Source organism: Akebia trifoliata, chromosome 12 (assembly GCF_017979445.1).
Source record: "Akebia trifoliata isolate Shusen 1 chromosome 12, ASM1797944v1, whole genome shotgun sequence".
Taxonomy (NCBI): Eukaryota; Viridiplantae; Streptophyta; class Magnoliopsida; order Ranunculales; family Lardizabalaceae; genus Akebia; species Akebia trifoliata.
In genome coordinates, this window is record NC_141386.1 from 23,858,418 (window position 1) to 23,884,153 (window position 25,736).

Here is a 25,736-nt window from a genome sequence, read left to right on the forward strand (position 1 = left end):
TTTTTCTCTTTTACCCCTTAACCCCAATTACTTTTTAATAATACCCGTCCAATTGATTATTTAACATCCTTACGTCCCCCTTAACTCCAAAGAGGATGCCACGTCGTAGGGACGGGCAAATTCTAATGCAAAGATAAATCATAACTCAAAATTATCAATATGTAAGGTTTAACTTGCAGGAGTTTATTATTAACATTTTGGTTATTATTTCCTGTTGAAGCACTATGTTTGAGGAGTTTTAAGGTTGGACTCTTCGAAGACCTTTTATTCAAAAGGTATTCAATTAGTAAATTAGAGGTCTAATTATGTGTATTCTAACTTGAATACGTGGTCATCTCAGTCATCACTCGATTTATATTTGAATAAATTCTATACTTTTCAAAATAAAAACAAAAAAAGTAATTCAAAAAGTTATCTAAAAAACCTTCAGGCCAATAGAAACTACGGAAGGAATGTGTCTGCAATTACAAGGGCCCTAGAGGCCATATCTTGGATGAAACAATTCTGCATATGCTGAAATGTTTTTGAACTTTCTGAGCAAAAAACACAAGAGAGAGAGAGATCTAGAAAAAGAAAAAAGTACAGGAAACTAAGTAAGAGTTTAAGAGATCTAACATAGCTGAAGTTGTAACTGAAGTTGGATGGTAACCAATGTGAGTTTTCCCAGGCATCCCCGTGCCAAACCTAATGAACAGAGACAGTATTAAACAAATCACCTTCGAAAGCATAATACCACAATCACCATACAATAAAGCGGTCAAAATACTCAAACAAAAATATATGTTTTTTGCCAATACAGTTAGTAATGTGTTAGTTATGCTCTGCCAATACACTAAACTGCAAATTGGTACATGTAGCTGAAGAAAGGATCATGTTTGGGGAGCTAATAAACGATCAAGACGCCTCAACAGCAACAATTTACGTCACTATACTTAATAACCAACATTGCAATCACTTTCCATACCTTGTGAGAGCTTAAGTCATCTCATGTAGGAGGGCAATAACGAAGATGTTGCTCATAAAAGCTGATCAACTGTCACATTAGAAAAACAGATCCAGTATTATAGCTTGAAATTGCAGTATTGTAGGTGAAGAGGTAATCATTAGGAGCAATGGGAGGAAATACCAGAAGCGGGTTGTTAACCTTCAGAAATTTGTTATCCACCACCACTTCTTTCCCGTCAGACCTATAAATTGGCGATCACAAATAACAATGTCATCAACTAAATGAAATTTAAGAAAATATAGGTAGTTAAATTTAGCAACCAGTATTTACCAACAGAATGGTCGTAACACATATTTAAGGTGAAAATAAATGGCTTCCAATCTACAACCATTACTTGTAAGGTTAACTTGGATGCCAGGCAAGTTCCAATCAGAGAAATGATCATTTATAAAATCAATAGTATAGCTAAATCCAACAAGGTCGCTTATTGTAACTAAATCCAACGAGGTTGCTTATTGTAAAATGGCTAGACATAGCAATGGTACAGAAAAGCTGTAGTTCTTGCCTCCATTACCTGGTTTGTCGGTTTGCTCTTCGAATTCGGGTTCGTCACTCTAGAATGAACCCGATTCATAGGGGTATGTAGAGATAATTCATTTCTTGGCTCGCTTTGGTTTCCTAGCTTGGTTCAATTGTGCATATATATAATTCAAGTATTTAAGTACAAATATAACATTAAAAAATTCTAAGTTATATAGAAATAAACTAATATAATAATCCAAAATTTAAATATAAATAATGAAATTTTTTATAAATAGGTTTGGCCCACCGAACCCAATCAAAACTCAGTGGGTTCGTGGTTCACTTGATTTATGAACCCAGTACGAACTGTACCACGAACTGGTTTGCTTAGTACAGGTTCGTGGTTCAGACTAGTAGCAACAAATTGGGTAACAGGTTCTTGCAACCTGTTGAATTTAACTTTTTTTGTATATGAAATGGACAGAAAGGGGCTAGTGATTTGGGAAGAGAAAAGAAAAATCTTGTGGTACTAAGTTATATTCTACACCCAACAGCAATGTATGCCAAGTTGCCACCCTCATTGGGGATTTTTGTTGGATGATGTGATGCTATATCAGCATCATAAAATACTATGATTCTCATGCCTAACTAGGGTGATTCTTAAAACTAATCAACTACAATAATAAAATCTATGATATTACTTTGAACAAGTAACTGTTTGCATTGGTATTCGAGAGTTTAGTGCAATGCTCAAGTGTCTTGCATGATCTTAAACATTCATGTTAATGTCTTGAACCAGTCGCAGCTTCATTAACCATTATCGTCATTGTCATCAAAGCCTTTTCCTAACTATTTAGTTTGGCTATAAGAATCCTGCCTTACATGCTATTCTTCAAGTGCAAAGGTATTGGGAGAATTCTAATACTTCTACGAGAATTGGGATGAACAGACGTGACAACGTCTGGTTAGATCATGAAATTCTGACAGATCATTCGATAGCTGACAACAGAACTAGATTGCATGTCTAACAGAGATTAGATCATGTAAGCATAGGGTAACAACAGGATTGGAAGACAATGTCAGATGAGACTGTGCTCGAGGAATCAAACATGGAGATGAAGGAACAGGACACGACGGAGAGGATGAAGTGGGAATTAAACCAAAGAGTTCCTCTGACAATAGAGGAAGAAGAAATGGCATTTAGTAGCATGCCTCATCAAAGACAACATGAAAAAAGATGTTAAGAAGGCTAGTAGATTGATCTCAACACTGCTAAATCGTTAGATGTCGTATTTCACATGAAGTTTTGATTTGGAGTAACAGTGCAATTTGGTTAACTTGCATAATCAAATACAGTAGGAAACATTGTTCATTTCACAAAGCATAAGGAGAACAGTTCCAGAACAAAAGTTTCACACAGTTGCCTGATATACAAATAGTAAAGTCTTCCCAAAAATAAGAAAGAAAATTTGCATGAAGTCTGAATGTGAGCTCCATTCTATATAACCTTGCCATCCTCAAGTATGTTGAAGTCATGTTGAGTTTAAGCATTAACCTTTCTAAATATTAAGTCTATAGTGTAAGTGATGCCAAATCCATCGAAGGGTTGGCCAAAACCTTGGGTTTTAAGATTAGTATAGATTTTGAATGAAGGGTTGTTGGAGGGCAATGGAAGCGTACAAGTGAGAGTTTGGAAAGGTGCTCTTAGCGTGTTGCCCAACTTTAGGAAGAGAATCAAATTCAAATTAGGGAGGGGAGACAAGGTAAGATTCTCAGAGAAAGTGTGGTGAGGTGAGATTCCTTTAAAAGATCAGTTTCCTGATTTATTTGCCATCTCTAGAAAGGAAAACACACCCGTGTTAAGCTTCTTCAGCCAGCTTGTTGGAGATAATAGTTAGAATCTTGTCTTTAGACATGCACGAATGATTGGGAGATCCTGGAGATGGCTAATATGTGGTCATTCTTAGACGGTATTGTTCCTAGCATAGATAGAGAAGATGAGGATTTGAGCTGGTAGTAAAAAATGGGTTGTTTTCCGTGAGGGCCTCTTACCACGAATTGGTGCGAGTTGGCCCTTCTTCATTTCCTCATGTGGCACAATGGGGATCTAGAGTCCCTTCTATGGTTTCTTTCTTCGTGTGGGTGACGGTGTGAGGAATGATTCTTACTTTGGATCAGCTGCAAAGAAGGGGTTTCTGTGGGGCAACTTTCTGCTATAATTATAAAGAAGATGAAGAACCATTAATCACCTTATTATTCATTGTCGTGTAGCAATGCATATTTGGTCCCACTTTATTTTCCTTTCAGCATGAAGTGTTGTTTGTCGTTGTCCGTCAGATCACTTTTTGACTCATGGGCTGAGCTGGGATACACCTTTCATGATGCAAAAAGATTGTTATGGAGCATTACTCCATTCACCATTTCTTGGGGGATTTGGAAGGAGCGAAATAGCGGGACGTTTGAGGGGATGGAACAGACATCGCAAGAACTCTTCATTTCGGTCTTGAGTCTTCTTTTCTTTTGGTGTAAGACATTTAATGAGTTAAAAGGGGCCTTCTTTGAGAACTTTCTAGATCGTTGGGATAGGGCTTGTTGCATATCAAATGTTTAATTTGTTTGTTTGGGTCCTTTTCCTTGTATTCTCACTTGCTGGATATCTCAACCAGCACTTCTAATAAAGTTTTCAATATGAAAAAAATAAAGGACTTGACAAGATCCAAGTTTTGAAAAGTTAACATTTAGGAAAAAAAGGCTCATCTTTCAAAGGGTGGTCGAATCACATAACTCCGGAGCACTCTTTCTAGAGTCCGTATTCTCTCTTTACCATGTTGATCTCTATTGACAAAAGACTAGAAAAGCATGAGGCAGGTTGCCTTTCGAATGCACAAAGGGCTCTCCCAAGTATTATCTAATTGAGTGGAAGACTACGTACATTGAAGGAGCTCAGCGGCCATGGTCTTAGAACCTTCAAGGACATAAAAAAGGCCTTGTTGTAAAATTGATGATGAAGTACCTTCAAAAGAGAGAAGGTTTTGAAGGCATGGGGTCAGGATTTCCAAATATTAGAATTAAGGAAATAGTAAAGGGCTTAGAGAAAGAGGGTACAATTCTGGAAGAAATAAGAATTAAGAATTTCAGTGGCTAAAACAAGTAAGGAAGAAGTAAGAAAACGCTTTCAGAATTTCCGTGTGATCAAGAAATAGGTGAATAATCGAGGATTTGGGAAGAAAAAACAAACCTAATATCAGCATTGGTTGATGAGTATATATCAGAGATGAACAATAGAGATTAAGAAGAATAACAGTGGAAAAGAATAAAAGTAGATAGATCTATCGATGTCACACTAATATAATCCTAGGAATCACACCTAGGATTTCTTGAAAGCCCCACACATCCAAGAGAGAAAAGAGCAAGCTACAACTTTGAAAACAAAATAAGATTTATATAGTGTCTCATAGTCCAACCCTACTTTACTCCCATAAATTAAAACACAGATGACCAAAGTACCACTATTGCATAAAATATTAAAAAAAAGAGAACCAATAAAACAGAAAATAATAACTAGATATTCTATATATTTTTTGGACAAGTAATTAGATATTCCAATTTTTTATTTATAAGAAGTAATTAGATATCTAATTAATACAGCTGCCAACTATTATTTGCAATGTCCAAACTACCCATGGGGGCCCCTCATCAACTAAACACGGTCACATATGGAGACCCGCTTCATAATCGTCCCACCAAATCAAGGTTTGGGCTTGACTGCTAAACCCCTTTCTATGCCACTTGCAAATTTTAAGGTGTAAGGGGTTGAGATTGATCCCCATCAATTGGATTGGGAAGTCTATAAAGGAGACCATAAGACTTTAGAGGATGATTAACAGTAGAAAGTTTGAAAATAAAAACTACAGCTGTAATTCTTTCAAACCTGGAGTATTGCGAGGTATATATAATATTACGAAACTTTAAAAAAAAAAAAAAGGATGAAAGAAAGAAAAGCCATCCAATTCAAGGTAGGTTTCGAAAATGCCAGCCAACAATGTGGTGAATAATCCGAGTCTTGGAAGGAAAATCAAAGTGGACGGCTTCGCTAGTATTTTCTTCGCCCAATCGAAGAGAATGTTCCATAGAACAAGCTTGGCAGAAGAATTTAAAATTAGACATTAGATGCAAATTTTTGACATCTTCTTTCTTCTTGACTGCCAACTATCCCAATCCCATTTCCTCACACCCATATATGTCAATTACTATTGAATAACTCTATTTATTAGTGTTTTTATTTCTGTTGTCCTTTTTAGTCTTTTCCACTTATGAGAATATGTAATCACCTTTAAAACCTAATTAGGGCTTAGTAATTAAATTATTATTGAGTTCTCTCAATTCAACTTGGTATCAAAGCATACCTCCATCGCCCCCCCCCCCCCCCTCCCCGTCCTTCTTGCTACAAACCCTATCGTTCCCCTCCTCTCTTAAATCCATATTCAATAGATCCTGAAAGACACTTCTCGTCTTATTAGATTAGAACATCGTCCCTAAGAGGGTTTTATCGCACCATGCAATAGAGTCGTTAGAATACATTAAAGCCCTACGGCAACAACAAAGTTGTTGTTAGGCCAAAACAATGACCCTTAAATCATCCATAGAACCTTGCGACAATACTTGCGACAACATCAAAGTCTGTGGATGCCTTTGGTGACCTGCGATAGCAACTGATTAGTCTGTGGAGGCTTGCGACAACACCTGGGGTGCCCTTGAAGACCTGTGACAGCAACTGCATAGCTTGTGGAGGCTTGCGACAGCACCTGGGGTGCCTTTGGAGGTTTGTGATCACAGCAGTTGTGCTGTTTGGGGTGTACAACAACAGTAAGTTGCTGTTTGGGGGCCACGATCACAGCACCAAGGCTGTTTGGGAGTTGCGATAGCAGCACCAAGGCTGTTTGGGGGCCGTGATCACAGCAGCAAGGCTGTTTCGAGGCTGTGCTCACATCAGTGTGGTTGTTTGAAGGTAACAACAACAATAAGTTGTTGTTTGAAGCTTACGGCAGCGGTAGAACTGTCCCTTGGTGCCCTACGATTGAATTAATGACTACTCTAGTCACCTACAGCAGTGTTTGATCACCTTCCACACCTTTTACGATCGTGTATTGCCACCTTTAGGGTGCTGCGATCAGTTTCTTATTTGAACTCCCTTCAAACCAAAGCACATCAACTATTTGATGGCCTCCGAGACATCTTTTTCCTCGATCACCGGTAATAATAATGGATCTGGTGCTTTTCCCTCTCATTCAACCGACTTTCCAGGCATCCAAATTACCACCATGAAATTAGATGATCCTAATTATCTTCTTTGGACACGACCAGTTGAAATGTTTATTGGTGGAAAAGGAAAAAATCAATTACCTCATAAGGACGGGCAATCAACCTGTACCGACTGACACTACTTACCCCCAATGGTTTGCTAATGACTCTATGGTCCGTTCTTAGATTGTTACATCTATGCAACCACACATTGCGACTGATTTTATGTTCTCCAAGATCGCAAATCAGATATGGGAGTCCGCAAAGAGTATCCACTCGCAACATCAAAACAATGTTCGAATCTTTAACTTAGAGCGTGAGATTTCCCACCTTTCACAAGATAACTCTTTAGTCACCACCTATATATCACAGCTTCGTGCTCGATGGGAAAAGTTGACCTTCTATTCTTCGTCCTATGCTTGGAAGGAACCTCTTGATGAGGCATTATATGCATCGATTCTGGATCAAGTCTTTCAGTTTCTAATCAGTCTCCAAGATGAGTTTGAGTATGCGAGAGTTCATTTATTAGGGATGGATCATTTTCCATCCCTATAGACTACTTATTCTTATGTCTTAGCTGATGAGAGTCGTCGTACAAATGTTCTACCCCTCTTCTAGAGACCACTCTATTATGCTTGCTCGCATACCTTCTCCACAGCCTCCCAGTCTATCTCTGCCTACACGTCAGCAACATAAGTGTTATCATTGTACAAAGTTAGGTCATGTGAAGACTCGTTGCTATGCATTTCATGGTCGTCCTAATCAGCAACATTAATTGTCTCAACGTCCTCAACTTATGCAATCTCACAATCGACTACCGATCAGGCACTTCCTTCAGCTATTACCTCATCGGATTCGGTATCTATGTCCCAAGTTGAAATTGACAAGTTCAGGCAATTCTTCAATCAAATGAGAACTTTATCTCAACTGGGTCTCTACTTTCACTCACTCAAGTACCTTTGCATCTGTACACAATGTTTCCACCACTTTTTCACCATGGACCATTGATTCTGGTGTCTCAGATTACATGACCAGTACATCCTCCTTGTTCAAAACCTATAGTGTTTGTTTTAGTCATCGCAAGGTTCACCTTGCTGATAGTTCTTTATCTACCATCGCTGGTCAAGATCATTTTTCTTTTACACCTTCTTTATCCTTAACTAATACATTGCATGTTCCTCAACTTGCAACTAATCTTATCTCTATTGGTAGCATTACCAAACATTTGAATTGCAATATAATCTTTTATCCCACTCATTGGGTTTTTCAGGATTTGGAGTCAAAAATGACGAGTAGCACTGGACGTGAAATGAATGGCTTATATCTCTTGGACGCACTTGTTTTACCTAACACTCATTATGTTTCTCAGCTTAGTAGTAGTAGTCAGTCTAATAAGCACTTGTAATGCGTTGGCACTTACGCTTAGGCCATATTTCCTTTAGATATTTGAAACAAATGTTCCCTGTTTTATTTAATAATGTCAATTTGCTTGTTTTTTCTTGTGAGACTTGTCAATTAGCTAAACATGTTCGTTCTCATTATCCTATATTAGTATGAATACTACTGCACCTGCTCTATTTGACCTAATACATTTTGATGTGTGGGGTCCTTCCCCCATCACATCCACTATGGTTTTCAATATTTTTCATGTTTATCAATGACCACAATCGTAGCACTTAGGACTGTTTAATGAAAAACACAAGAGTGAAGTATATGGGTTTTTCAAGTAATTTCTTGTTATGATTCATACTCAGTTTGGTCATACCGTTAAGACTTTCCATTCTGATCATGGTACGAAATACACTTATAGTGAAGTATTAAAGCTTTGTTTAGAGTCTGGCATTGAACATCAAATGTCCAACATTAAGAGTCCTCAACAGAATGATTGATCAGAAAGGAAAAATCGCCATATTCTGAAATTAGCCCATGCCCTCTCTATTGGCATGAACGTGCCACAATCCTATTGGGTCGATGCAATTCTTACTCCATTCCTGCAGTTCCATCCAGATCGTCTTTCGTTTTCACTTTCTCCGCATATGTTTGAGTACGTCTGCTTTGTTCAAATTCTTAGCCAAACTCGTACTAAACTTGACCCTAAGACCGTAAAATGTATTTTTTGGGTTATTACTCTACCCAAAAAGGATATCGTTGTTATCATCTTCCCTCTCGAAGGCGTTTCATTTCTCGGGATGTCTCTTTCTTTGAGCATTCCACATACTACATTGGGTCAGTTGATATTCAGTCTGAGTGATTTCCTCTAGATTCTCCTGATGATGACATCTTTTCCTTGTTATTTCCTCTTCCCATGCATATTCCTCCTACATCTCCTATCAGTCCGTCACCTCCTCGATTGCAGGTTTACTCTCGGCGGCCCCACAATACTGCTATCACTTCTATGCCAGACCAACTCGCCTCCTCACCTTCAATTCCGCCTCCTACTGTCCCTTGTGATAATCATCCTATCGCCACTTGCAAGGGAAAGCACACTTGTACTTATCTCATTTCTAATTATGTATCTGATTCTATTCTCTTACCCTCTTATCGGAGTTTTCTTACTTATGTTTTCACTGTTTCTCTACCTAATACTGTTGTAGAGGCTATTGTACATCATGAGTGACGAACAGCTATGATTAATGAATTGAATGCTCTTAAAAAAACTCAGACTTGAAATTCCTCTTCCGCTTAGGAGAGAAGTTGTGGGATACCGCTGGGTGTTTGCCATTAAACATAATTCTGATGGTTCTATAGCTCATTACAAGGCCCGTCTGGTGGCTAAAGATTATATTCAAACTTATGGAATTAATTACCAAGAGACATTTGCTCTTGTTGCCATGATGATCACCATTTGAGTTCTCTTTTTTATTGCTACTATCAGAAGGTGATCCCTCTTTTAGTTAGATGTCAAGAATGCATTTCTTAATAGTGATCTTCAGGAAAAAGTCTATATGGTCCAATCTCCTAGTTTTATTACATCTATTTCCTCTAGACATGTCTGTCGTCTTCACCGTTCTTTTTATGGACTGAAGCAGTCTCCTCGCGCATAATCTGAGCGTTTTACTAAGGCAATGTATCAATTTGGTTTCCATCAGAGTTCTGTTGATCATACATTTTCCTTGCGTCACTCCCAAGGCAAAATTGTCGCTCTGATTGTTTATGTGAATGATATTGTCCTTATTGGAGATGATTATGACGGCATTACAGAAGTAAAATCTTACTTAGGTTGTCAATTTGAGAATAAGGACCTTGGACATCTTCACTATTTTTTAGGCATTGAGGTTGCACGGTCCCACTCTGGTATCTTTATCTCTCAACGTAAATATGTCATTGATTTACTCAGTGACTCCGGTCAACTTGGTTATCGTCCCGCCGATACTCCTATTAAGCAAAATCACAGGTTGGTTGATTCTGAGGGGGAGTGTTTGCTGGATATTGTTCAGTATCAACGTCTTGAAGAAAAATTGATCTACTTGTCTAGGACTCGTTCCGACATTACCTATGTTGTTAGTGTTGTAAGTCAGTTTATGCACTCTCATCGCATATCTCATCTTACTATTGTCTATCGTATTCTTAGATATCGTAAGAGATATCCTGATCGGGATATTTTGTTTGGTAATCATGGTCATCTTCGCGTTGAGACATAGACTAATGCAGATTATGCTAATTCAGTGACTGATAAACGGTCCACTTCTGTATACTGTACTAAAATTGGTGACAACTTGATAACTTGGCATAGTAAGAAGCAGGATGTGGTTTCTTGGTCTAGTGTTGAGTCAGAGTACAGAGTTATGGCACTTGGAGTGTGTGAGTTGTTGTGGCTTAAGAACTTACTAGTTGATTTGTGTCTTCACAACCCCATTTTCACTATATTGTGATAATAAATTAGCTATTAACATACTAACAAATCCGATTCAGCATTACAGAACGAAGCATATCGAAGTTGATCGATATTTCATTCGAGAGAAAATTGTTTTTGTACTCCCTTTCTTCCTACATCTCAACTTGTCAATTTTCTTACAAAAGGTATTAACAAAACCGCCTCTAAAGGTGTCTTGTCCAAGTTGGGTGTTACCGATATTCACGCACCAACTTGAGGGGGAGTGTTGAATAACTCTATTTATTAGTGTTTTTATTTTTGTTGTCCTTTTTAGTCTTTTCCACTTATGAGAATATGTACTCACCTTTAAAACCTAATGAGGACTTAGTAATTAAATTATTATTGAGTTCTCTCAATTCAACTATTACTATCTTCATACACTAGACTCTTCACCAAATTTTCACAAATATTTGCCCAAAACGCTTTGCTCAAGAACCTTATCCTTCGAATCACAAGCCCTCCATTCTTTTTAGGAACACACACCCCAGCCGCTCTTTACTAAATGTAATTTTAGATACTCCAGCCACTTAGCCCATAAGCATCTCTTTACCATCCCTTCCATGAAATCCATTACCTTTGCAAGGATTGAGAACAAAGATATTTTACCACATTAACCCTTCTTCAATAACCTTCAAAAATGTGTTGAGATTACGCACAATTGTCTTTTTCTCTTCTGTGTAATATTGCTGCCCCAAGTTCATATAATAATTAAGAGACCCCTAAGAGTCATGGAATATAACACATGATTTCTTGTTCTCTCTTCTTCTATTTCTCATCTTTTATTTTCCAATCCTTACTTATCAACTTAGTATCAAAGCCCTAGAGTACACATTGTCAATAAGGTAGATGGGTCAATAAAAAATGTACACGGTAAGATTAGTTGATAAAGGCTATATTCAGGCCAATGGAATTCATTATAATGAGACATTTACACCAGTAGCAAAGTTGAACTCCATAAAAGTAGCAAATCAGTCATGGCCATTGTACCAACCTGATGTGAAAAATGCATTCCTTTAAGAGAATTAAAGTGAAAGGTATACACGTATCCTCCACCGAGTTTTCAGTTCTTTGGGGATGAAAAGAAACTGTGCAGGTTGAAGAAGTCCTTGTATAGACAAACAGTCTCCTGTGAATGCTTTGAGAGAATCAACAATGCAATGCTAGATTTAAAGTACACACAAAGTCAGGCAGATCACAGATTGTTCATTGGACGTATTGGAGGTAGCACTAGAATTCTTATTGTCTACGTAGACAACATTATCATGACAAAAAAATGGGTACGAGATTGAATGGCTAAAGAATTATAGAGCCAATGAGTTTGAAATCAACAATCTTGGACGTTTAAAGTAGAAATGGCAAGATCTTGTGACGGAAAATTTATAACTCAAAGAAAGTATGTGTTGGACTTTGCTACATGAGACTGGATAGTTGGTAAACCGATAGATAACCCCATAGAGAAAAACCATAAGCAGAGTGGTGATACCATGCACAATGTTGGCATTTTTCAGTGGTTGGTTGAACGATTAATTTTTCTTCCCTTACTAGACCTGATATTATGTAAGCAATTAGCATGCTAAATTAGTATATGAATACTCCTTTAACTCCACATCTTCAAGCAGCGCATCGGATCTTGAGGCATAACAAATTCTCATATGGTAGAGGTCTTTAGTTTAAAAGGAATGAACATGTTATGATGAAAATCTACAAGGATGCAGATCAAACAGACTCTTTGGATGATAGAAGAACTACATTATGATATTGTATCTTTGTGAGTGTTATAACCTTATGAAATGGAGAAGTAGAGTAAAAAAAAAAAAACATGTTATAACTAATTCAAATGCAGAGACTAATGTTGTTAAATTGCAAATGCTATATTATGCAATCAACATATGAGTGTGTGCAAATACGGCTGCACAATAGCATGTGTGGTCGCATATCAACAAAAATATATTTTTTTTTGATCAATCATATCAACAAAAATATTTTTCCCAATTTAAAAAAGAAAAAAGAAAAGAAAAGATTAAAAAAATGAGAATATTATAATTATTATAAAAACTAATAAATAACATTTGAAAATCTTTTATTACAAATTATATTATAGTTTATTATATTTTCATGTTTAACAAGTATTTAAGATTGCATAAACTAGCAAATTTGAAAACAAAACATGAAATTCTTTATTGACGTATTCATAATCTTGAATATTGAGTGTTGCAAAAAAATCTAAATCTTGATCCTTGATTGATGATTCTTGAGCTTGACATAGATGATTTGGGGAGTAGAAAAGTAACAAATGTCGTTAGATTGTTTAAAAAAAAAATATTATATTAGAACTTAGAGGGAGAGCTAAAATGAGAGTACAAGTGAGCCTAAATGAAAGAAGTACTCGGAGAGGGGGGGGGGGTGTGGAGTTGGAAATGAGGTATTTATAGAGGTCAAAGGATTGAAAACATGCAAAATTATGATTTTGCCCAATGGTAAAAAATACAAAAGACATCAGAACCATACGCTCACATATGCCATCACATAACTTAAAGTAAGCAATGTCATAATGACCAATGATCATAACATCACATATTCCATTGTGGCATATCCAGTTTTATTTTATGATTGAAAATTGTATAGGCACATATATGATCACATATACAACTATAAAAGAGGCAAAGTTCAAGTCCATGGCTCATAGGTTGTGTGAAATGATTGAAGGTTGTCCTTCATGAACTAGATCTTTTTATAGTTGGGCCAATGATTTTATATTGTAATAACAAAGCAGTAATAAGTATTGCTAATAACCCAATCCAGCATGAGATGACCAAACACATAATAGTAGATCAACATTTCATTAGATAAAAAAATGTGCCAAGGTGCGGTGCGTATTTCATTTGTGAAGGAAAAAAGAGCACTCATGAGCATTCTTACAAAAGCTGTTAGTGGTACTCGACTTTATGAGTTTTTAAGAAAGTGGGTCAGGGTTGATAACATGATATCAATGAGCCAACTTGCTATTGGAAATATTAGAATAGATAGTTAGTTCTAGTTTGATTTATATGGTTTTATTTCTGTTTTTCTTTCTATGTAAGGACATTTATGTCCATTCCCTTCTTTTGGGTTATAAATATATACCAAGCTCTCATTATGACTTGATTTTTCTCTTCTAAATTTCTTCTTGGTATCAGAGCCAAAAAGAAAAAACTTAACTCAACCCCTCTCCGTTCCTCCTCTCTTACTTCACTCATCCGGAGTTTCTCCCTTTCGGGGTTCTTTTTTTTTTTTTCTCTTTTCTTCTTTGATTCTTGTATTCTTAATCGCATGTTGCGATAGAGACTTTATTAATCCTTCACATGCTGCAATAGAGATTTGCGCTGTGATTAATTTTTTTTTACCCTACGTTAGGGTTTCTGTTGGCAATCAGCCCACACATCTTTTCGACAGCTTCAGTAGGCCAACTATAGATCAAAATCTGTCCTGCGTTCAGCCCTCAGGTCCTTATAATACCTTGTGACAGTAGCAGTAGGTCTGAATCTCATTTACGATCAGACCTACAAGTCCTAAAGTGTTGTGCGATAGCAACAGCTGGTTCTTACAAGGCTGTATCCCACCTACGATCAGATTTAAATGTTCTTCAGTGACTTGCGACAGCAACAATAGGTCCATACATGTGCTGCGATTTAACTTACATGCTCTAGAGTGTCTGAATCTCATCTGCGATCAGACCTACAAGTCCTAAAGCACTCCGCGGCAGCAACAACAAGTTTTTTACAGGCCTGTGTTCCTACAACAGGTGCTTACCTGTGTTGCGATTCCATCTACACTCTATAGAGTGCCTTGCGACAGCAGCAGTAGACCTCCTCAGGTTTGTATCTTACTTACGATCAGCCCTATAGCACTATACAGGGCCTACTCTGCTCTACGACACAACACAGTTGTTGGGTAGTTAACAATCAGCCCTACAATACTTCTAAGACTGTGCAAAGACATGCTATAGCAACTACTTTGATTAGATCAAACTCACGACAGCAATAGGGGCTGTTTCTAGTGTTGCCAAGCAATTAGTAGGTTTATTTGGCCTTAAACAATACTAATACGGGAGATCTCTCTTCAATCCAAATACAGTACTAATAGTTTGCAATGACTACGACTCACGAGACTAAGGACTCTACCACCACTCTTGGGGCTAATTTCTCCGTCCAACGTATCACCAATGCCCCATTAAATGGTCGTAACTTTCAGAGCTGGTCTCGTCTGTACGTCTTTATTTGGGTAGTCGAGGAAAATCCGGTTGGCTGTTAGGCAGTATTCCTAAACCACCCCCCACTGATCCCAAATTTGAACAGTGGGAAATTGATAATTGCACTATTCTTGGTTGGTTATTCAATTCCATGGAGCGACGCATTTACACTATGTTTATGTATCATGAGACTGTCACTTCTTTGTGGTTAGCCCTCACTCAGCCATATGCGCATGCTCGCAACAATTTAAGGATTTATGAACTCTACCGGAATATTGCTCAAGCTACCCAAGGAAATCAGAGTGTTGCAGATTATTTTGGATTTCTCCAGTCACGTTGGGAGGGGCTCTCACACTACGAGTCTATGGCTGAGTTATCTGCAGAGGCAGCCGGATATGTGGTCAAGAGGATTGCTCGACATCAGACATACCAGTTCCTCATGGGTTTACGCCCTGAGTTTGAGGCACTGCGGACCCAAATCCTTAATACCACTCCTCTACCTTCATTATTTGAGACATTTGCGACTATTGATAATGATGAGCGTCGTCGCCGTGTCATTCCCTCACAGACTCAGCCTCTTATCACTATCTCCGCTCCAGAGCAGATGGCTCTTGCAGCCAATTTGGATTTTTCTAATTCCCATACTCAAGAATCCGGGAATCGAGGCCGTGGAAGCCGTGGGCATGGTAAAAGAAGTGGTCTTACATGTAGTCATTGTGGAAAGATTGGCCATGAGAAAGCTCGCTGCTTTCAGCTCTATCCCCACCTGTTGCGATCTTCTGGAGGACAGCCCCGTGCTGCTGATGTGGAATCTACCTCTGTTGATCATGTTTTCCTTGGTACTATTGATTTGCAACATCTTCAGACACAGATTACAGCTATTGAACGAGATCAGCTCCTGGCTCAGACTCCCTCATCCTCGACAGTCGCATCTGTTACCACTCCTCCAGGTACCTCTTCTGCATTTCATGTCACTTAGTCTAGCTCTGCTCCTCTGACTTAGGTCATTGATTCTGGTGCCTTTAATCACATGACCGGTGAGTCCAATCATTTTATTTCTACTATTTTTCCTATTACTCATAAGGAGGTTTACCTTTCTGATAGGTCTCTTACCCCTGTTCACAATAAGGGTTCTATATCTCTAACCCCAGGTTTTCTTCTTGATTCTGTTCTCCATGTTCCACACTTATCTCTTAACCTTCTGTCTGTGAGTAATATTACAAAATCGCTTAATTGTTCTGTAACATTTTTTCCTACTCACTGTGTTTTTCAAGACCTGAATTCGATGAGGATTTTTGGCAAGGGATATGAGAGGGATGGGCTGTACCTGTTTGAAGCTCCACCTACTGCTGCTCCAACTTCGGTGCTCTCACTCACCGGAAATCATACTTTTTCTTTTCAGACTTTAGACTTATGGCATGCTCGCTTAGAACATGCTAATTTTCAGCACTTATGTTCATTATTTCCTACTTTAAAACAATCTTGTAGTAGACACAAATTTCAGTTTTCTGTGTGTGAACTTTCTAAACACACACGTACCTCTTATATTCCTCGCATGCATAGAGTTAATGTTATTTTTTTTGGTTCATTCTGATGTGTGGGGGCCTTCCCCTATTACTGCTTTTAATAGTCATAGATATTATATTACATTTATTGATGACTATTCTCGTTGTACTTGGGTTTATTTAATGCATTCTCGCTCTGACGTTTTACCTATTTTTGTTAATTTCCTTAAAATGATTCAAACCCAATACAACATTACTATCAAATTTCTTGGAACAAATAATGACGGGGAATATATTTCTGATGGGCTTCGCTCCGATCTCCATGAGCGTGGTATGCTTCATCAGTTAACCTGCCCTTATACTCCTGAGCAAAACGGGGTGGCGGAACGTAAAAATCACCACCTCATGAACATCGTCCGTTGCCTTCTACGAGGGATGCATGTTCCCAAGTCATATTGGAATATGGCAGTTCTTACTGTTGCTTTCCTCCTAAATCGTGTTCCGAGCCGCACTTTAGGGGGACAGGTGCCTCTTCATGTTCTTCGACCTGATAGCACTATCTTCCCTATTACACCTAGAGTTTTTTGCGCGTACTTGCTTTGTTCAGGATAGAACTCCTCATCGCACCAAATTAGATGACAAAGCTACCCGTTGTGTCTTCTTGGGTTACTCTTCTATGTCAAAGGGGTATCGGTGCTATGATCCCCTCTCTCATCATATTATTCATTCTCTAGATGTCACTTTATAAAAAAATTTGACAATGTTTCATATTTTCGTACTTCATCTTCTTTGCAGGATTCTTCTCCTTTACATGATTCTTCTCCAATAGTGCTACCATCTCCAATTTTCTCTCCATCTTCATCTTCGTCGCCGTCGCTGCAAGTTTACTCTCGTCGCCCTCCCCCCTCTCAGACTTTGTCAACCTCCTCCTTAGATTCAGGTATATCTCCTTCTACATTTACGCCTGTCCCTTCTATTTCTGACTCTCACTTACCTATTGCACTTCGCAACTGATCACTCTATCACCCAGTTTGTTTCTTATCAGGGTCTTTCTCCTTCCTATCGAGCCTATCTTGTCACCATAGACTCTATTCAGGTTCCTCGGTCTGTTTCTGAAGCTTTACGTGATCCTATGTGGACTAGAGTCATGATTACTGAGATGTATGCATTGTAGAAGAATCACACCTGGGATCTTGTTTCTCTTCCTTCTGGGGAACGAACTGTTGGTTGTAAATGGGTTTTCATAGTCAAGAATCTCGTAGATGGTACTGTTGATCGCTACAAAGCTCGACTCGTTGCTAAGGGATTTACGAAGACTCCGGGAAAGGACTTTGGAGCCACATTTTCCCCTGTAGTCAAACTGTCTACTGTCCGTTTACTTGTCTCTTTAGCGGCTTGTCATTCATAGCATCTTCACCAGCTTGATGTGAAGAATGCTTTTCTAAATGGTGATCTGACATAGATTATTTATATGGATCCTCCTCCTGGATTTCGTCTTCAGCGGGAGTATTCTGAGAAAGTATGTCGTCTTCTTAAATCTCTTTATGGCTTAAAGCAATCTCCGCGAGCCTAGCTCCAATGTTTCTCTGAGGTCACTTTATCTATGGGGTTTTTCAGATGCCACTCTGACCATACTTGTTTTATTCGACGAGGAGTAGATGGCCGCAATACCATTGTCTTGGTTTATGTAGATGATATTATAGTAACTGGAGATGATACACAGTGGATTGACAGGGTTAAGAGGCAGTTGGGTAGTACTTTTAAGGTTAAGGACTTAGGTCCTCTCAAATACTTTTTAGGGTTAGAGATAGCGCGCTCACACCTTGGTATTTCGTTATCTCAACGTAAATACACATTGGATCTTCTTCAGGATACTGGTATGCTTGATTGTCGTCCTGCCTCTTCCCCAATGGATTAGAATCATCGCCTTCATGCTGAATTTAGGGAACTTTTATCTGATCCCTCATCTTACCAGAGACTCGTAGGCCGTTTGATTTATCTGACTAACACTAGATCGGATTTGACCTTCGCAGTTAGTGTAGTCAGTCAGTTTATGCATGCTCCGCGTACCTCTCATCTTGATGCCGTATATCGTATCCTTCGTTACTTGAAGTCTCATCCGGGTCTAGGCTTATTTTATTCATCTACTGCTCAGCCACATCTGTCATGTTTCACTGATGCCGATTATACGGATTCTCTTATAGATAGGAGATCTACATCTGATTTTTGTACTTTCTATGACGGTAATCTTATCTCGTGGAAAAGTAAAAAACAGAGTATGCTTTCTCGTTCTTCTGCTGAACCTGAGTATCGTGCTATGACCCTTGGCACATGTGAGATTATTTGGCTTAGATCTTTGCTAACAGAGTTGGGATTTCATACTATTGGTTCCTCTTCACTATTCTGTGACTACAAGTCTGCTATCATGCTTGCATCTGACTCGGTCCTTCACGAAAGAACTAAGCACATTGAGGTTGATATTCACTTTATCAGGGAGAAAGTTCGATCTGGTGTACTTAAGACAATCTTTGTTTCTTCTTCAGATCAACTAGCCGATATACTTACAAAGTCTGTTGGACCTTCTGTCACAAACTCTCATCTCGCCAAGCTGGGCCTAATTGATATATTTTCCCCAGCTTGAGGGAAAGTATTGGAAATATTAGAATAGATAGTTAGTTCTAGTTTGATTTATATGGTTTTATTTCTGTTATTCTTTCTATGTAAGGGCATTTATGTCCATTCCCTTCTTTTGGGTTATAAATATATACCAAGCTCTCATTATGAGACTTTATTTTTCTCTTCTAAAATTCTTCTCTTAAGAGGGTATTGTAGGGGTAGAATAGTTTTTTTTATCCTTATTATGCACAATTGTCATTCTCTCTTTTGTTTAAGGATAATATTGTCATCCTTAGTATATTTTATTTCAAAATACAAAATCCTCAGGGGTAATGGAATATAGCACACAATCCCTTATTTGTGTACACCTTTTTTCTTTGAGTGGGTGTATTTGCATACACTGCGATACCCCCCGTAACTTTAAAATAATTATCTACACACACCTACAAATGTACTTTAACCTAAATTGCTTATTTCTCCCACCTAAAGGTACCAAACCATTTTTCTTCTTCTTCTTCTTCTTACTCTCTCTCTCGTTTAATCTTCTTCTTCTTTTTCTTTGCATCTAGAAAGATTTCAATGAGAGTTTTAAGCTTTGATCTTATTTATTTTTCTTACCCTGACACTTTTAATCAAGTCGAAGTCATTGACATGAGAAAATTTTGTTCAATAGGTATCTACCGAATCGATTTTGTAATGTTTGATAGAAAGTTTTGTTCAGTACCTACCTACCAAATCTGTTAGGTAATATTCGGTAGGTACCTACCGAATGTGCTAAAACAAATTCGGTCTGAACCTACCGAACAAAATTGTCAAAAAAAATTTCTACGACTTTGATTCGAAATCATCGTTTTGATGTTTTAATAGTGGTTTTTTCATCTTCCTTGATGATTAAATGCAAAAAAGTAAAAGAAACTTCAAAGAAGTAAGATAACTTGAAGAAAAAAAAACCTAAAACCTAACCTCCATTTATTCAATCTCTCATAAAACTCAGGAGAAGAAGAAAAATGGGTTTTGGGTTTTTTGTTCGGTGGATAGTAGTGTGTGCAATAAGCCAAAATGAAAGAATAAAATGGTAATAGGCGTTTTTTATTATAAAAGTCACTTAAGTGAGTGCAATGAGCTGTTTTGGTGGGTGCAAATAGACCAGCCCTTTTTTTCTTTTCTCTTTTCTTCTCCTCTTCCATTTATTTTATTTTCTTCTTCACTCCATACATTTCAACTAAAAGTTCTTCAATACATTTAGCCAAACCTAAAAAGATTTCCAAATCAGTTTTTAACCAACCCTAATTGAATCCTTCTAAAATCCATTTTTCTTGGAACCCTAATAGAACCCAATATAACTATGCATAAAAAATTTTGATCCAGTTTTCCACAGCTTAGCTTCACCCATATAAACAGACCAAAAGCTTAATCTAACCATAGCCTTCTTCAGGGAGAACCCATTCTCATCTCAATCCTAGTCTAGTTTCCTTAAATCCAAGGCAGAGGGAGGAGAAAATATGCTAATCTTCCGGTCCAATACCAAAAGTTGCTTGGCAGCAGGGATAGGAAGGTTTCTTCAGGAGCCACAAAGCCCATTCATAATATAAGGATGTCATACTCAACCAAAGCTTAATAATATTTATTAAATTTGCAGCAATTAAAGAAATTCAAATACCAACTGGATTTAACTATAGTTTTCTTCAAATAACAACCCAAGGAAAAGAAAAAAAAAATTAAGTGCTAGTACATGACAATCAAAAGTAGCCCCTAATTTACACATGGTTGCATGCAATTTTTTTTTTCTAATGTTAACATAAGATTTAGCAACAAATAAGTCGTTGATGTCCCAAAGAAGAAGAGATAATGGTGATGAACTGATGTGAAGCAGAAATGGAGATCGATAAAGACAAGATTGCTTTGTTACCAACTAGTAGTGGATGAATTATTGAAAACAAAAAAAAAACAAAAATTGAGAGATGACGGAGGAAAGACTATATGCAAGGTTGAAAAAGGAAAACCAAGAAACTTGTCAAGGTTTTCGAGAGAAATCTCTAAAGCCCCTAAGATTTAGAAAGAAACTTGTCATGGTTTAGAAAGAAATCTCTAATTTCAAGATTTTAAGAAAAATCTCTAAAACACTTCTTTTTCACTCAACTAAGTGGTAAAGGCTTGAGGAGAGTTGATCCCGTGACCTAGGTTCAAATCCCGTTGAACCGATCTTCACCTCCATTAACCACTAATCCCTTGCTTGCTTAACAAATAAAAAATAAAGTAATTGCCTCTATGGAACCAACGTCACCTCCCCCGATTAATAGGCTTACATGATTTAGTAGGCAAGGCTTATAAAACTTGGAACCTACATAAAACACAACATGCCAACTCCTAACTACTTCTAGCCATCCCCAACTACATTCATAAATGTATTTAAGAAAACTACATAAACCTAGGAAATAATATCTAGATCTATAGGAACTTATTCAAACAAACCTAAGAAGCATGTCCTCAAGGATTAGTGAGGTGCTCTAAGAAGCCCGGATACCTCGATTCGAAGAAGAAAAAAATGGCCAAAAGCAAAGTTTTTTGCTCCTTACTTTGCCTTCATATGATGATGTGAAAAGAGTAAGGTAGAGAAAAGGGAGTAGGGATTTCTCTTTAAAGTAAAGAAATGACATGTCCCCTATATTTGGAAGATATACATTAACATCACATTAAGTTATTTACAAAACTAACCAAACTACTGTATTAACTTGAAAACAGAAAATAAACTTTAGCTAGCACATTCGTGAGCCATGTTTCAGGTGTTAAGGGTCCGACCAAAGTAAAGCAGTGGCCTAGGTGAGGTGAGATGAAGCTTTGACCAAACTTCTCACAATCACAGAGCTATGGTCAACCTAGAAGGATCCACCACAACAATTACTCACATAGAAATTACCAATATGATAATATTTCTGGTGATACGCTACCAATGCCCATTAACATGGACTTAACACATTGACACCCTTCTATGCGGATGTTATACACACCTAGGTCAAGTCGTATCAAGCCAAATTTTATAACATGGTGATATGTATAGTAAGTAAATTAAAAAAAGAGTAGGTTCTTTCTTCATAGAGTACAAGAAACATTACAAAGAACATGTAAGTGAGTAAATTCAGAATTAATGGACTACTAATTCTACGAATTGCACCTTTTCTCCTAAATCAACACTTCAGTCTTATTTGAATCTTGACAAGCATGAAGTTATTAACATACCTCATAGCCTCAAAGGTTACCGACACATCTTGTACATTGTTCGATATGGAAGCCGAATAGCCTATAGGCTTGATGATCTTGGTAATAGAAGATGGATATGCTGAATCATCCAACTTATTCCTATCATCTGCATCATCTCCCATGGACTCAGCATCATTAACTCCAACAGCTTCAAATTTATCGCCAGACTCCATGGTGTTTCTTGCTATTGCAATATGAGCTTGGTCCGGTTCACAGGAGTTGAATCCTGTTTAAACCTTCTCACAGATCCAGACTTCCTCTTTTTGGCTCCCGTGAAACGATTGCTTCGAACAGGTTCCCCACATTCAACCTTAGGAAGCCCACCACCCACAAGACCGTCTTTGTCTAAAGTCCCGGAATCAGAAAAATTTATTGAAAAATTTCCAGCATTTATGCCGTCATTGGGTATTCCATTGAGCTCTACTTCATTTGCTTTACTCTGTTGATCTTTGGACCCATACCCATTCGGTTGTTCAGTTGTACCGACATTGTTACCACTCCCAAGCTTCAGTTCATCATCCACATGATCCATTCCCTCAACTGTTTCGACTCTTGAAAATAGAGGAAGATGGGAGAGGATTGAGTCATTGAGAGTGGTAGAGGGCAGTGGTTCATCTCTTGGTAAATTGAAGATGGGATTCTGTTTTCTCTTGAGTTGGGTTTGAGGACCCCCAATCTTTCGCTTACGCTTTCGAGAAGACTTTGATGACTTATGCTTGCCTGATCTCAAGCTTTCAATCAGCGAAAGAGGGAAAAAAGAAGAAATGGAGTGTGAAGGTCCAATCATTTATTTATCTGATCATTCATAATGTTTTTCTCTAATCTTAATCTAAGTATCTAATACAAGTAGACAAGAAATTAACAAAAATTTAAAAAGGGTGAGGAGGAAATACCTATCTTCAAATGCTTGGACAATGTCTGAACATGCTTGGAGATTCTCAACTGGTTCCCATGTGTTAGCTGTCTCAGGCCAACCACGCCTGAAAAGGAAGATTACTGTCATTTGGAAGAATTCCCAACAAACACACACAAAACACCCATACCCACTATCCCACACATGCACACCCAAACATACGCATACAAACATAACCCATACACGCACACGCAAACGCACAAACAAAATACGCATGCCCACCATCCCACTCTCGCAAACACACACACAAACATACCCATATAGACACCGGCACACTCACAACACAACCACACACATACGCACACAACACAACCATACCCACATACACAAAGAAAGAAAGAAAGAGAGAGAAAGAGATGGGATTTTACTTTGCTTACCATTTGATGAGATATTGAAGTTGCCCCTTTTGGCCCATCCATCCAAAGCCAAAAACAAAACAACAATAGAAACAACAAAGAGGAATCAATCAGAGTTGAGAGAGAGATAGGAAAGAAAGATTTATTATGATGCTGGAGGTGGTAGGCTGGTAGGTGAGTGTTACCTTGCGAACCCTTTTCCTCCTAACGTCTTCGATTTCATAAAATCCTTCATCAAGCTTTGGTCGCTCTCCTTCGTCTTCTTCTTCATCTCCTTGTTCATATTCTTCTTCTTCTTCTTCCTCGTATTCCTCCTCCCTCTCCATCACTAATGGAACCTCTTCGATCTCAGGGTTACCACCTTTGTCTTCCACTTCACCACCTTTGTTTGGTATTATCTGCTGCTGCAGTGTTGCTTCGCTCTTCTTCCTCCCGCCCTTCATCTCTCTCTCTCTCTCCTTTTTTCTTCAATTCCACTCACTCCACAACTCCCTTCAAATCCCAAAGTACCCTTCACTGCTCCTAACAAGAGAAAATTTGTTGCTCTCCGCCTCCCAGTCCCAGGTCCCTCCCAACCCACGCTTTAAACTCGGTACGGACGAAACCCTTGAAACTCGATTCATAATTATTTTATTAATTTTTATTTGAAAAAAAAAAAATCCTATACTGACTTTTACTGTGTTTAGAACCATAGACGTATATTTTATCGAGATAGACGTGAAAAGTATGAGTAATGAATGCTGCGGTGACACAGCGAACTGCGATTCTCACATTTCTGACGTGGAGGTGGTCACATAACCGTAGATGCTTTTTGTTCGTATCTCGATGAAATAATCTATGATTAACAGTCAGTCCATTGTAAAAAAAAAAAAAGTCACTTCAACATGACTCTCGTATTTTTATGTAAACAATTAAAAAATTCACATTTTATAAAATTAGAAGGTGGTTTGTGCAAATGTACCTGTCTCAAGGATTTATTTATAATGTAAAATATTAATTATATAAGATAATTTTGAAGGTAACATAATAAAAAAAGATCTTTTTGTTATTTTTATTTTTTTTAAACTAAGAATCGTGATTCTAAGGATGTGTGATTGTAATTTTCTTCATGTTTTACCAAAATAACTTTTATTATATTGAATTTAGGACTTTTAGTATTTAAAAAAATGACTATTTTTTAAGGATAATTTATCACATAATTATCAATATTTTCATTTATTACTAAAATACGTTACTCAACTTTTATTATATTGAATTTATGCCTTTTAGTATTAAAAAAATGATCATTTTTTTAAGATAATTTATCAAATAATTATCGATATTTTCATTTATTACCAAAATACGTTACTCAACTTTTGTATTTATTATTTTATTACTCTTGGATTGAAATAACATTTTCTTGTTTAACATTTACATATTTACCATCAAAAAATAACTGCACATATACTCATTTCATACATATTTACTCACACGAATGACAATCGATTTGATATTATTGTGAATATTACATACTATCCAATTTTATCAAGATTAGTGTTGGATTTTGATAATTAAAAATTGATTTAGATGTGGTAATTGTCGTCCGTTTGATGATAACTATTTTCATCGAAAGGTTGATATTTAAGCTCTTGATAAAATTCAAAAAACGTTCAAATTTATCAATAGGAATTTTCGATTTTGTAACTGAACTGAAACTTCATCTTCTTTACCAATTGTTCTTCGATCTCCCTATCTTTCATTACTCTATCTTCAATTACTCTCATCTTCTAATCTCCCTATGTTCCATTACTTCTTCCTCATTTCCATTACTTTTCAACTTCTTCTCTTTTCATACAAAAACATAACTTACTTTGTTGAGTCATAATCTACTTAATAAAAAAAAATAGCGAAAAAGGAAAAAACAAAAAGGATGGTAAAAACAAAGGGGATTCCAAGGAAGGTGGGGTTTGAAAACGCGATGAAGAACAAAAAAAGGTATAATTGTTTTTCATTTCCTTATAAAAATTAATTGGAGTAGTGAAAAAAAAAATGGCTTTTGTCAAGAAAATATATAAGTTATGTCGACAAATTTGTGAAGAAAATGTATGTGTTTTATTAATAAAATTAGAGTTTTGAAAAATAAAATATTGTCTAAAAAGTGAATGAGTTTTACGAACAAAAATCTGAGTTTTGGAAAAAAGAATGGATTTTATCAATAAGACGTATGCATTTTGTCAA

General features: G+C 37.3%; 1 protein-coding gene across 1 annotated transcript; it reads right to left on the reverse strand.

Annotated features, from left to right (window-relative positions):
* Positions 1 to 399: 399 nt before the first annotated feature.
* On the reverse strand, positions 400 to 24,100 carry LOC147389102 (chromo domain-containing protein LHP1). The gene is given in 8 exon segments (XM_086417616.1): positions 400 to 684; positions 965 to 1,033; positions 1,127 to 1,187; positions 22,230 to 22,473; positions 22,476 to 22,981; positions 23,144 to 23,230; positions 23,541 to 23,566; positions 23,705 to 24,100. Coding segments are annotated over 7 exon segments (1,230 nt in total). The 5' UTR covers positions 23,963 to 24,100; the 3' UTR covers positions 400 to 684; positions 965 to 985.
* Between the last annotated feature and the right edge of the window lie 1,636 nt (positions 24,101 to 25,736).